The 14,684-nt window shown below is 35.0% G+C and overlaps 1 protein-coding gene across 1 annotated transcript; it reads right to left on the bottom strand.

The window, feature by feature from the left end:
- Positions 1–2,948: 2,948 nt before the first annotated feature.
- Positions 2,949–13,522, bottom strand: LOC127857474 (zinc finger protein 713-like). Its single transcript, XM_052393869.1, has 5 exons — positions 13,498–13,522; positions 9,008–9,180; positions 7,108–7,207; positions 5,556–5,751; positions 2,949–3,018 (listed from the first exon to the last, which is right to left on the bottom strand). The coding sequence occupies exons 1-5, from the start codon at positions 13,520–13,522 to the stop codon at positions 2,949–2,951; spliced, it is 564 nt and encodes a 187-aa protein (XP_052249829.1).
- Between the last annotated feature and the right edge of the window lie 1,162 nt (positions 13,523–14,684).

The following is a 14,684-nucleotide window of genomic DNA, read 5'->3' as shown; positions in this document are numbered from 1 at the left end:
GTACGCTTACGCTACGTATAAGCCAAGATTATTCCACGGAATATACTACGGAAAGCCACGGTTAGAGTACGTTGTACTACGGATAGGTAGGAGTTTGCACGATCTTGTACGATGTACTACATTTCAGCACGAAACAGTACGGTCCACTTCAATAAATTGCTACTGAAATACATCATTGATTTTTTTTTTTATAAAGCAACCGTACTTGCATTTGTTGAGTTCACAATCATGAACCGCCAGCAAATTGCGTTTGCGACAAATGTGTTACACTTGGATATTGATATGGCACAAAATGCAGAGGCCGTAGTCGAGCTGCTTGACGATATGCACAGAGGTAATAATGATTCAATATCATATAACTAGTATAGCTTTGTGCTAAAGGTTACGTATTTTGAAAATATTAGAAATTGAACTTACTAGTTATACATTTTTTTTATTTGCAGGTAAGTGTCTGCTTCATATGCCTTTTGAATCTTGCTTAAGAAATAATATTTTTTTATCATGGTTTGTTGTCGAATAACCCACAGTAAGGAGCATAGATGCGTAGGAATTAAATCACGAGTGCGAAGCACGAGTGATTTGATAACACGCATCTATACAACTAACTGTGGGTTATTCGACAACAAACCATCATATAAAAATATTATTTCGATTCTAACACGATTCTGATTGATTTGGTTCAAGCTTAAGGACGTGAACTATATTTTTCAATACCCCGCCCTTCTTAGTACTAAGTTCACTATTTAGTGACGTCATTGAATTGAACAACATATGACGTAATTTTCATTCATAAATATTTTGCAAATGACGTCACTTTAATTGAAAACAACAATCGTAGAAACTTAATGACGTCACGTGTATTGATGCTACTGAAAAGCTGACATGCTATAAATGTTTTCTGAATTACGTTCCCTAACAATTAACATTCTTTGTAGACGTGGTTATGCCACTTATCACCAAATATACAATTAGTTGTTTCATTCTTTTTATATACATGCTACATTTATTACATTTCATTTAGAGCGGGTTTTAGAACGTGCATTTTACTGCAATATTTTCTTTATTTATTCGGAACTATTTTCGAAACATTAAGCTCCGCCCATAAGTTATTGCAGAATAACCCACATTTGATTTCCATCTTTGTCTATAGAAAACAAGTCGCGTGTCGTGTTAGAATTAAAAATAATATTTTTCTATCATGGTTGTTGTCGAATAACCCACAGTAAGGAGTATAGATGCGTAGGAATTAAATCACGAGTGCGAAGCACGAGTGATTTGATAACACGCATCTATACAACTTACTGTGGGTTATTCGACAACAAACCATCATAGAAAAATATTATTTCGATTCTAACACAATTCTGATTGATTTGGTTCAAGCTTTAGGACGTGATCTATATTTTTCAATACCCCGCCCTTCTTAGTACTAAGTTCACTATTAAGTGACGTCATTGTATTGTACAAACATATGACGTCATTTTCATTCATAAATATTTTGCAAATGACGTCACTTTCATTGAAAACAACAAGCGTATAAACTTAATGACGTCACGTTTATTGATGCTACTGAAAAGCTGACATGCTATAAATGTTTTCTGAATAACGTTTCCTAACAAATACATTTTTTGTAGACGTTGTTATGCCACTTATCACCAAATATACAATTTATTGTTTCATTACATTTATATACATGCTACATATATTACATTTCTTTCAGAGCGGGTTTTAGCACGTGCATTTTACTGCAATATTTTCTTTATTTATTCGGAACTATTTTCGAAACATTAAGCTCCGCCCATAAGTTATTGCAGAATAACCCACACTTGATTCCTTCTTTGTCTATAGAAAACAAGTCGCGTACCGTGTTAGAATCTTACATTTACGTTATTTAAGAATTGTAAAATTAATAGTCGACATAATTAAATACAAAATTAATCATACTTTCCTAAGCATAATCTATATGTGTACATCAATAATTTCATACTTTATCAGGCCACAAAAGAAAAAGAGGTGATGGATAAGAGACTGGCTTTTAAGACGACCCGGCTCTTGGTTTCAAATGGAGGAGGTAGACTCTTCCCCAGACACGGCTGATTCCATTATTTTTGTTACGCGCTGTTGCTGCCGCTTGCATGTTCTCTTTTTTGGGAGGCATTCTGTGCATGACAATACAAGAGGCTGTGGGCGCAATGTTCAATCGTAGTTCGTTCCTACCTGTCCGTACCAGTCCGTCGCAATTCCCACTGCTTTGTAGCGGACCGTTCTAGTTCGTACTAACCCGTACTAGACCGTAGCGGATCCGTAGTTAGATCGTACTGATTCGCGTAGCAAGTAGCAGTCCGTACATGCCTTGTTCGTTTTCCAACATTTTGATGGTAGATTCGTTGTGCTCCGTACTGAAATCGTAGCGGCCTACGAATTTTGACAATTCGTAGTAATTCATAGTCTATTGAATCGTAGCTCATTCGTAGCTCTTATTTCGTGACAATGTGACCGAGGCATTATCAAGTCCTTAAATGTATTGATTGAGTATAGTTTTCTTTCGCTCATTTCTTGCTATGAGCTGTGCGCTTAACACAATGAGAAATAATGTGTAGGGCTTACGGCAACAGAAATATGTGGCACAACTTAAGATCGTATACGTAAAGTGTTAAACGTTGCTTCCTATTTCGAATATCAGTTAAATAGTTATGAAAACGTTATATAATATTAGTTAGAAACTGTTATCCAAATATTGAAATATTTCATCGAAAATAAGTCAAGATAAGCCTACGCACGATCGGTCGGACATAATGACAAACAGGTCCATGGTATCTTACGAATTTATTACAATTCAAAACTTATTATAATCGCACTTTTTACTGCTTGCAATTATACCCTTTCATTTATTTGTACTCGTATCCTTTACAAAGAAGGTAAAACATATATTCTAATAAAACAACAAAATGTTATTGCTTATATCTGCAACTTCGAAGATCGTCGGGTATAGCCACTGTACCAGCACATTCCTTACTGGCCCTAGAATAAAAATAATAAACAAGATGTGTTTGTGAAACACAATTCCACCTATATGACGTTTGACCATGAAAGATGACCTTGACCTTGAAGGATGACCTTGACCTGACCCTTCACCACTCAAAATGTGCAGCTCCATGAGATACACATGCATGTCAAATATAAAATTGCTAGCTTCAATATTGCAGAAGTTACATTACATTAGCAATTTTAACCCATACATTTGACCTAGAAGGATGACCTTGACCTTGACCTTTCACCACTCAAAATGTGCAGCTCTATGAGATACACATGCATGCCAAATATCAAGTTGCTATCTTCAATATTGCAAAAGTATTTATAAAATAGCGATTTGGGAACATATATTTGACCTCTGACCTTGAAGGATGACCTTGACCTTTCACCACTCAAAATGTGCAGCTCCATAGGTTACACGTGCATGCCACATATCAAGTTGCTATCTTCAATATTGCAAAAGTATTCATAAAATAAGCGATTTGGGCCATATATATTTGACCTTTGACCTTGAAGGATGACATTGACCTTGACCTTTTACCACTCAAAATGTGCAGCTCCATGAGATACACATGCATGCCAAATATCAAGTTGCTATCTTCAATATTGCAAAGTATTCATAAAATGAGCGATTTTGGCCACATATATTTGACCTCTGACCTTGAAGGATGACATTGACCTTTCACTACTCAAAATGTGCAGCTCCATGAGATACACATGCATGCCAAATATCAAGTTGCTATATTCAATAAAGCAAAAGTTATTGCAAAATGTTAAAGTTGGCGCAAACCAACCAACCAACAGACCAACCAACAGACCAACCAACAGACCAACCAACAGACCAACAGGCAGGGCAAAAACAATATGTCCCCCACTACTATAGTGGGGGACATAAAAACATACATTTGGATACTTGTTCTTTCTTTTCAGTACATATTGTATTTATTGATTGCATGCAATGCTACTATTTTCATTTGAGCACGCTGTAAATATGCCATCACGTTATGAAATAGAGCATTAAACCGAAATTAAAACATGGCCGTGTTAGTACCTTAAGTACCAATGTTTTTTATTTGTTACGGGGATGGGGCGTATGCTTAGCAAACACCGTTGTTGAGGGAAATATCGACGCCCAATACGATACGATTAATCTTGAAATAAATATTTTTTAATTAATTTTATAAATACAAGTGTGATTTTTAAAGCACTAAGTTTACTATTTATCTTTACAACAAAAATACAATTGCAGGTATGGTACATAACAATCCGAAACAGACCGACGTGTCAGAGTGATTCGACCTAAACCTACTTACAAACCGTTAGTGAAAATAAAATATGATCTACCACATGCGCTTCTGTTGATGACCTTGCGTTTAACAAAATTCAACAATACTTGTATTGACCTTAGATATTGATATATGCTGTCTCTTTGCGCAGTCTAGACCAATTACTAGTAAATACAATTAAATTCACACTATATTTACCATAGGTGTTGATACACGTGGATGCTTTGGGCGTGCGCGTAAACAAGATAAGTATTTATCCTGAGTTGGCCGATACAATGTGTTGCTTTGAGCAAATTCATTGTCTCTGTCTATATTTAACAATAACGTTATGTTACCTGGGGTGCCAATACAAGTTGTTGCTTTGTGCAAACGCCTTGCCTCTGTCCAGATTAAACAATAACGCAATTTTACCTGAGGTGCCGATACAAGTTGTTGCTTTGTGAAAACGCCCCGTCTCGATCCAGATCAAACAATAACGCAATTTTACATGAGGTGCCGAGACAAGTTGTTGCTTTGTGCAAACGCCCTGCCTCTGTCCAGATTAAACAATAACTCAATTTACCTGAGGTGCCGATACAAGTTGTTGCTTTGTGCAAACGCCTTGCCTCTGTCCAGATTAAACAATAACTCAATTTTACCTGAGGTGACGATACAAGTTGTTGCTTGTGCAAACGCCTTGCCTCTGTCCAGATTAAACAATACCCAATTTACCTGAGGTGCCGATACAAGTTGTTGCTTTGTGCAAACGCCCTGCCTCTGTCAGATTAAACAATTACTCAATTTACCTGAGGTGACGATACAAGTTGTTGCTTTGTGCAAACGCCTTGCCTCTGTCCAGATTAAACAATAACTTAATTTTACCTGAGGTGCCGATACAAGTTGTTGCTTTGTGCGAACGCTCCGTCTCTGACCAGATTAAACAATAACTCAATTTTACCTGAGGTGACGATACAAGTTGTTGCTTTTGTGAAAATGACTTGTTCTGTCCAGATTAAACAATATTTCATTTTTACCTGAGGTGCCGATACAAGTGTGTGCTTTGTGCAAACGCCCTGGCTCTGTCCAGATTAAACAATAACTCAATTTTACCTGAGGTGCCGATACAAGTTGTTGCTTTGTGCAAACGCCCTGCCTCTGTCCAGATTAAACAATAACTCAATTTTACCTGAGGTGCCGATACAAGTTGTTGCTTTGTGCAAAGCCCCGTCTCTGTCCAGATTAAACAATAACTCAGTTTACCTGAGGTGCCGATACAAGTTGTTGCTTTGTGCAAACGCCTTGCCGCAGTTGAGACCCTTGTGAGGTTTCTCTCCTGTGTGCGTCCGCGTGTGGATCTGAAGCTGCGTCCGGCTCGTGAAGCACTTTCGGCACGCAGAGAACGTACAGTGGAACAGCTTCTGGCGACAGGACATGTCTGCATTCAAGGCAACAGTAGCTAGAAGAGAAATAAGCATAGTATTAAGGGAAGTGATCATCAATGTCATTGCTTTATATATTTTTGTGAAATATGGAATTCACAATTATAAACGTGCCACATAAGTCCAGAAATTAATAATATTCTGTTCAACGGTGTGTGTTTTTTTTAAGTTTGATTATAAGGAACAAAAACAAAATAAAAACTCCAATAAGTTTTGTAGGAAAAAATATTTTTGAAAGTTACTAAAACAGTTTTAAAAAAACTACCTAAAACTTGGCCTGTTATTGCCAGACAGTCCCCAGTCAGTATAAAGAGTGAGGGGTCTCAACAAGTTTTAAAACATGAAAAGAAGTAAATGTTTAAGCAAACTTTTGAGGACACAATCTGTTGAAAAAGCAGATGGTGGCGACCAATCGAAAGAATAAGCAATATTCAAGATCCTCATATTACATTAGCTTCGAAAATCAAGTAAAGTGGCCACTATTTACCTAGTAAAACAATCGGAAATCGCAGTGAATTATTTGTTTAACATTCATGTCCGCTTGACGATAGCATTGATTGTAAATTAGTCTCCGAATAAACCCGTACAGTGTATTATCCGTCTTAAATTGTCTGAATTTTCCTTTAACGGAAGAGGAGATAAAGTGTTAGATTCATTTTTGTTATTATACTTTTAATTGAAATTTTGAAATACAACGATGCCATTGGATGAAATAGACTTTGTGAACGCGCCAATTTGTGTTTGCCTGATGTGTAGACTGGTTGTTTGTTTCACTCATAATTTGAAGTTTTTATGTGTTGACTGTCGTAAACCAGTTTACAAATTATTTGTTTTGTAAACACAGCAATGGCTAGAATACCTCTCAAATTTTTTTTGAAGACCACTTTTATTGGAAGCGGCGGAAAAAATAAAAATGAAATTATTTTTTTCTGCATTATTTTATTTCACTTTTCGGAAAATTGGATGAGGCTCTCCCGTTAACAGCAGATAAAAAAACTCTTGCCTAACGGACATTAACAAAACGTAGATCTGCGATAACTTGTTAATGAAACACAATTGATTCGTAACTTTAAAAAAATGTATCATATGAAAAAATATTAGACAAACAGGCCTTTGAACAGGGCCTTTGTGAAATAATGAGAATGTGGCGTTGGTATTTCTTTCATTGTCTAAGGTGATATGTATCACCTTAAGATGTCTATCTTGCCCATATGCACGACATTTCCAAATTTACAATGACTTATTTTTTTACATGTTACTAATTATTTAATATGTGTCTCTTTCTGTGTTGACAAGTAATATGTCAGTTTGAAGTGTTTATTGCAAGTTTACTATCCTGACGACAACTATGAGACATTTACAAAATAACATACGGCAGAGCTGATCGGGGCGACAATAATCGGCCTGCTGCCGATATAACAGGGCCTTAGGGTTGTTATACGGCAAGGGTCGCTTATAGACGTCTGCCCAGCACTGGCCGTATTGTATCGTGTTACATTACATACCAATCTCTTATATTATTCCACTGAATTTCTTACAGAACCAGCATTCCATACTTTTACTTTCATAAAATGATTTCTCATTTTATGACATCTCGTGTGACGAAATGTTTTGTACGAAAATAAGCTAAACTCTCAGGATTTTCGGGAAACCAATTCGGACGTATTTGTGATTATTCACAATAAAACATTTGAATTGAAGGATAGCATCGAACGAATCCAAAACATGTTCCGGATTGTGCATTTTTGGAAACTTCATATTGAAATAATATTAATCGGCTCAACCATTCATTGTTTTAAACCCTTGTATTTCAGCTCGATTGCATAGAAAAGCCTAACCCTTATTTGGAAACGCTCTTTAGTCCGTTTCTGGAACTAATCCCGTACTTGGTGTTTACGGGGAAAGATCCAAAAAACGCCCCAACAGTGAGGATCGAACCCATGACCTCCCGGTTGCTAGGCGAACACCATATTCATGTCGCAACGGCGACCTTCATTTAGTCATTCGATGTCGTAAATAAATATATATAGAGAGAGTGTTGTCAGAATGTTCAGAAATATATACAAAACGTTTAAAAGAAAGAACGTGGTTTAAATAAAATTAAGATTAATTGATGGCAGAATAAAACTGGAAGTGCATATCGTAATTGTATTGTCACAAGAATTGGATATAAATTGTAATTAAAGAAAGAGCGTATTTTATTATTGTGTGGAAGTTTCTTTTTTAATATTGTCAACAAATAATTTGCTTGGTTAAATTATTCTTGTTTCCGATTGTTCGTTGATGTATGGCTTAAATGTATTTATAATCAATATCTATTGCTGGAATGTGGATGCCATTTTGTTCAATTTAAGTCGCGCGATCAGAATCATTTCAGTTTTAAAAACCAGCCCCGGGTCGACATGATCATATTAAATTAGAATAACGACCCGCACGTTTACGTTAATGTTTACTATTTATAGCACTTATTATTGAGATGTCTCCATACGTCTACAATGCGAAATGTGGAAAGTCTGGTTGTTAAGACGGAAAGTCTGGTTGTAAGACGTTTCTCTTTATTTGAGGTCACGTACGTTTAGATGTACTCTCACAACTTGGTACGTTCGTGGCGCTTTTTTGTTCATAACATTTGATTGCTAAACATGATAAACATAAATATGCATTTATATACACATGTATATATATATATTCAAAACTGAAAAGCTTTAGTGTTAGGGGGGTAAGCCTGTCATATTGTCAGATATAGTTTCATCAGGTTTTATTCTTAGTCACAACATTATACTTATTATGAATTCTGATGTCGCTACGTATATACGTAAATGCAAACACCATACATATACACATTCAAAAACACAATTACTATCACGAGATGAATTCTAGTGACCATTCGCTCATTTTACCGTTTGTCTATACAATCAGATTATACATACACAAATCAAAATACAAACGGAATCAACGCAGGGTCATCGCAAAAGAACGGTCAATTTCATGAATTATGAATCCAAAACCGCCCATGGTCCAACCGAACCTCACCATAGGCCAAAATCACAAACATATTCAAAAAGAACACGAAGAGTTTACTTGAATCACGTTACTTAAATTAAACACTTAATCTACCATTCCAATGTCCGTTTGTAGCAGGCATTAGCAAGTCTGACAAAACTACTAAATTTCACTAAATATCCAGCATGATATTACGCTCCTTAAAATGCGTCACATGATGCGTGGTCACTTAATGTCAAACATGATATTATCCTTATTCAAATGCGTCACTTTATGCGTGGTCAAGTGAGATTTCTGTGTGAAGCGTTTATTGCACATGTCACACTTGTACGGTCTGTTTCCGGTATGTGAGTTCACGTGGTTGTCAAGGTGAAGTCTGCGCGTGAAAGTCTTGCCACACCATGGACACTGGAACTTCGTACCGCCATCTTCACTCAGTTTTACTAAAACGAAAAATCAATACATGTACAACTTAATTTAAATTACTAGGTATATTTCAGTATTTTTGAGATTACTGGGAACAACATGCAGCAAAATGTAACTAAATGTTAGTATACAATATTAACTATAAACACGATGAATTCTAAGAGACTGACTTACAATGGTTAATATTTATTCAGAATAACGATAATATATCTATCTATTGGAGACACAAATTTTACACTGCCACTAAAATAACAGATTTCTTCTTCGACAGCAAATGTTGATATGATATTTTAAACGTTGGATTAACATTTTGTTCACACAAATCAGTAATGTTTGTGCGTTTTGAGTAATATTTTGAGTTTCACAATATCAAAATTTGACATTGTCTTCTTCCACGTGCATTCCTGCCCTGTCGTGTTAACAAAATACGTTTCGTTTGATTCAAATGTGAAACTTCGTAACATGTATTGTTTATTAAGACAAAGCCGAATAAAATTTCGAATAAAATAGGGTTTTGTATAAGTTATTTGACCAAATAAAAAAACGCAGCGAACGAACTTTTAATTATTATTTGCGTCGATCTGGAGAGCGGCGACTAGTATGTAATGCATTTTTTTCGCTTATGGGAGGAGAAGTTATTTTACGGATCAATGTATATATTTTTGTTTTTAAATATCTTGCATGGTGGTGATTTTTTGTGTAAATTAGTGCAAATAAGTACTGCATTTGTGCCTTTTACATATATTACAACATTTATTGCCAATAATGCAAAGCTAATTGTTTTAATTAATAACTGATCCACAACTGATCACAGGGGAAAGATCACAGGGCCTGGCAAATGCGCGAACTTTCTGGTTTTGGATAAAAACAAACATAATCAAAATAAATTTATTTTGTGGTTTTTCTAAATTACTTATTTAGTGGAGAATCAATGTAGTACGATATTTGATGACCTATCGCACAAGCAAGTTTACCAGAGTTGCGACACCTTAAGGGTTTCGCGGGATGGAATGAGTGGGAGATCAAATCAAATTGAAAACCGATTATTTCGACCAAAAAATTGGGTACGAAAAACATTTGATTACGAAAAAAATAAATGGGTAAGAATATAAAATGTGGGTACGAAAACGTTTGGCTACGAAAAAAATTGGGTACGAAAAAATTGGCACCAAAAAATAATTGGGTATGAAAAAATTTGGGTACGAAAAATTTGGGTAGTAAAAAAATGGGAACGAAAAAATTTGGGTACGAAAAAAATTGGGTAAAAAAAAGAGTGGGTACGAAAAAGTTTGGGTACAAAAAAAAGGGTACGTAAAAAATTTGGGTACGAAAACATGTGGGTACGAAAAAAATTGCGTACGAAAAAAATTGGGTACGAAATAAATGGGTACGAAAAAAAAAATTGGGTACGAAAAATTTTGGGTACGAAAAAAAATGGGTACGAAAAAAAGGGTACGAAAAAAAAATTTGGTAGGAAAAAAATGGGTACAAAAAAAATTTGGGTACGAAAACATTTGATTACGAAAAATATTTGGGTACGAAAAAAATGGGTACGAAAAAATATGTGGGTACAATGGGTTCATGTTAAGGTTTTAGCATGGCGGACGCCGGATGGCGAAAAGACACTTCATGACACAATGAGCTTGCTATGACAAAACCTCAGGTTTTGTTCGAAAACAGCCAAGCTCATATGCATAAATCAGTGAGTAATAGTACTTATACTCAATAAAAGCTAGGCACAGCGTATAAAATCAGAACCACTGGGCTGAATCTGCTGAAACTTGGTCGCATTATAGATTATGGTCCAAACATGCTACAGAATGAGCGCTTCTGGACCTGACAGCGTAAAACATTAACCGATAATGGACAGCACAAAATGGGTTATTTGTACAAAAAAAGAGTAAACTTCAAGTGGCATTTGATGACTTTTAGACATCAGAAAGTTGCAAATGTTTAATATTCTGCACACTTCGACTTGTTTTTTGTTTTTTTTACAATTTTAGAAGCATTTATCCTTGGGGTGTATATAAACCCTGTTATTCAATGTCAAAAATAGCAAAGCAGCAATTCCCCTTTAACATTATTCCTTATATTTAATGGTATTGTTTAAAAAGATAACTGTGTATATTTAATCATAATGGCTCCGTATTTCACACTTGATAGGCCACTGCTGGGGCTTGAACCCAGAACTCATCTCACATTGTAAGATGCATTTTTCAATTAAACTACAATGACTGTATCGTGTGAAGTGGAGCCAACATACACCCACATAAGTGAAAAAATCATTACGTCGATATATTTGTCCTGGGCGTTTCCCACATGTCGCATAACTGTTTACAACAAATGTATACATAGATAAATATACATACATGTAAATGGTGAAAAAATGAACCATCTATTTTTAATTTTTGCTTCATATATACACATTTCCTAGCCATGATTTATAATTATATCATGTTGAAATCATTTTTAGACAGAATATTACTGAAACTGCAATAAACAATAAGATGAATAGATATAATGTTTACTTTTATCTAGTACAATGAACAAATGTTCTTCCGATGCCATTTTCACTAAGGTATAGGTATGAATCCTGATATATATACGACTAAAAATGAACATCTAAACAGCAGTATTTTACATGAAGAGTACTCACAAAACCACAACAATAATACTCAATGAATGGACTGTCCGAAATCCGAAAAAATGTACACTACAATAACAAGACGTTAATACAAAATATGCACGTTAACATTATTCAAGATATGAAAGCAATATATCAAGGATATAGGAAATATTGGGGTGGTACGCACACTTTAACAAAGAGTCAGTGTGCAAATTTCACTTTTGAAACCACTAGCCCGTTCGGGCTACCAGATGGAATTTTTCACTAGCCCGAACAAAGTTTACTACCTGAACTGTTTATCACAAGTTTTTAAAATAAGTTTATATTTTTGCGGTTCTGGGTAGATTTTAATGCAGGTAGGGTGTAATTGATGAGGATTGCAACTAACAGTTGATCCCAATTAACTGGAAATGTTATTATAATATTTCAATGACACAATACGATTATAATATTTATGTATGACGATATTCGTCAATCAATACCTTACATGCAGTCAAGATGCAAAGGTTTATATCCAGTCTGTAAAATTTTTAGATGTCTTGTCCCAAATTTGAAATCCGAAACATTTAGCCGAAAGTCTTAGGCCGTATGATAAAGCGAATAGAGGGCAGTGTCTCCTCCCCCTAGCTTACTGTTTTTTTTTTTATAGTCTTTCTAGGTCCAATCTGGTGAGTACAATGTGAAAAATTATCACCAGGACCAATCCGTAACATCACATGTGTATTATACATTCTAGATATTTTTTTATCAAGAATTGTCGAAAATAAATTAAATCGACAGATAATACCGATATCCGGAAACAACTGTCGCAAAAACAATCATGTAAGTCCTTGCACGTGAAATAAAATATGCATAACGTTTGACTGCAAAACTGAAAACCATAAAAGTAACCAAGCAGACTACGCTATCAATATATAATTTGGTTGACATATTCTATTAAAATATGATATTGCAATGCGTTAATTCGTCAATAGAATCATTACAAATCCAAGATGGCGGACATTTAAAACATTTGTAGACTTGTATGGTTTTCTGAAAGTACAGCAAATTGAACAACCTGGGTAGATCCGCATTTTATTTGCACGGTATCAAAAAAAAATGTCATTCAAACTCTCGTCATGTCAACATAATCGGAAGGGTGAGGAAAACGCGATACGAAGCTAAATAAACCCTCTAAGGTATGGTTCAAACGATGGATGATGAAATATATTTTTGAGCATTTTTAATTTCAAAAGTTCGAAAAATCAATAGCCCAATCGGGCTAGTACCCATTGAAATTCAGTGGCCCGAAACAAGATCAACTAGCTCCAGGCTAGTGCGAATTTCGAACATTGTAGAGTTATCATAATATGCATATTCTACATGGAAAAAGTGTCATAATTCTTATAAAATGCAAGTGATACAGTTGTCTGCCAAGACTTGTATTTAGGTTAGGGTCATGTTGGTTAAGAAATATGCAAAATATGGAAGCAATATGTCAAGGGACATAGGAAATATTTGGGGTGGTACGCAAACTATAACATTTGCACGCTAACGCCAATGCCGGGGTGAGTAGGATAGCTCCACTTTATATATTTCATATATAATAGTCGAGCTAAAAAGTAATATACTATATTATTAACAACAAGCTTACCTCAATCACAACTTTAATGCAATGCTTATAACAATAAAGTTACAATGATTTCATTGATTAAAACTAACTTATTACTATGGTTGCCCGCACAGGCAACCATCTTTAGTATTTTGGTTGCCCAGATAAAGAATAACGAGCCCAGAAATATGTATATGTGTATATTATACTTTCTTTTAATAAAATAATAGATAATTAAATAAATTTGCTGACATTGCACTACTCAATGTTTGATGTTTTATTATGAGCCTGAATTTAATTATTTCCTATTCCTAAATAATGAATGTTTATTAACTAGTATGATCCATTGTGGTCAATTGTTATTCAATTTTTATTGCACTGAATTGTTTTAAGCTTTAAAAAAAAACAAGTTGCCCGGCCGGACTATCAACTTTGGAAATTGAACTGCCCAGGCCAAAACTACTTGTCCTGGGCTCACGGGAAACCACTAATTTTCATCCCTGTATACCTTTCATTTTCTGTTCTTCCATCCTATTCTCAAATGAATTTAAACCACAATACTTTATAATAACATTTGTATTGAATGCTAACCATATTATGACCCAAAAAACATTTTACAAACCCGTAATCCAGTCGCAGCGAGTTTTTTTATTTAGTTTACCATTATCAGTGTTCTCTGTAAGACCGGCAGCGGGCCATTTCGCCGGTTACATTTACTCTAGACGCCAACTACTTTCCCCAAGTATATCAAGTAAATTGTCACAAATGCTTTAGTTTTACTGCATTGTTGCTGGCCATATAACTGGCTACTCAAATTTGTTTGGAAAACACTGAATTATGCATGACAAACACACAAAACTTAAATCTTAGATTTGTTTTTAAAATAAATTGACACTTCCAGCTTGTCGCCATTAAATCCAAAGATTCAAATAATGTTCCACGAGATACGTCAACAATTGCTTAATCAAATGAATGAAAAATAAAAGTAAAGAAAGCCGGATTTTACATAAATTCCAGGTTGATAAACACAACAAGGTAAAGGTACCTTGTAGTCGTGAGATATAATAATAATACAGTTAGTAAGGCTCGTACCCTGGTACGGTAAATATACTAAAATGTACCCGGGAATTTTAACACTTAATCGGTTGTTGTCGGCTATTTTGTACAAATATTAATATATGTCACATTATGTCAATTTTCTGTTCAATGGCATTTATATTATCAAAACTCATTGTTAATCATTAATGTGATTTAATTTTAAATCTTAAATTGTTAAAGTCGCATCATTGTATGACGTCGTCAGT

The sequence above is a fragment of the Dreissena polymorpha genome, chromosome 14, assembly GCF_020536995.1.
Source record: "Dreissena polymorpha isolate Duluth1 chromosome 14, UMN_Dpol_1.0, whole genome shotgun sequence".
NCBI lineage: Eukaryota > Metazoa > Mollusca > Bivalvia > Myida > Dreissenidae > Dreissena > Dreissena polymorpha.
The sequence above is the reverse complement of the archived record's forward strand: the minus strand, read 5'-3'. Positions and strand labels throughout refer to the sequence as shown.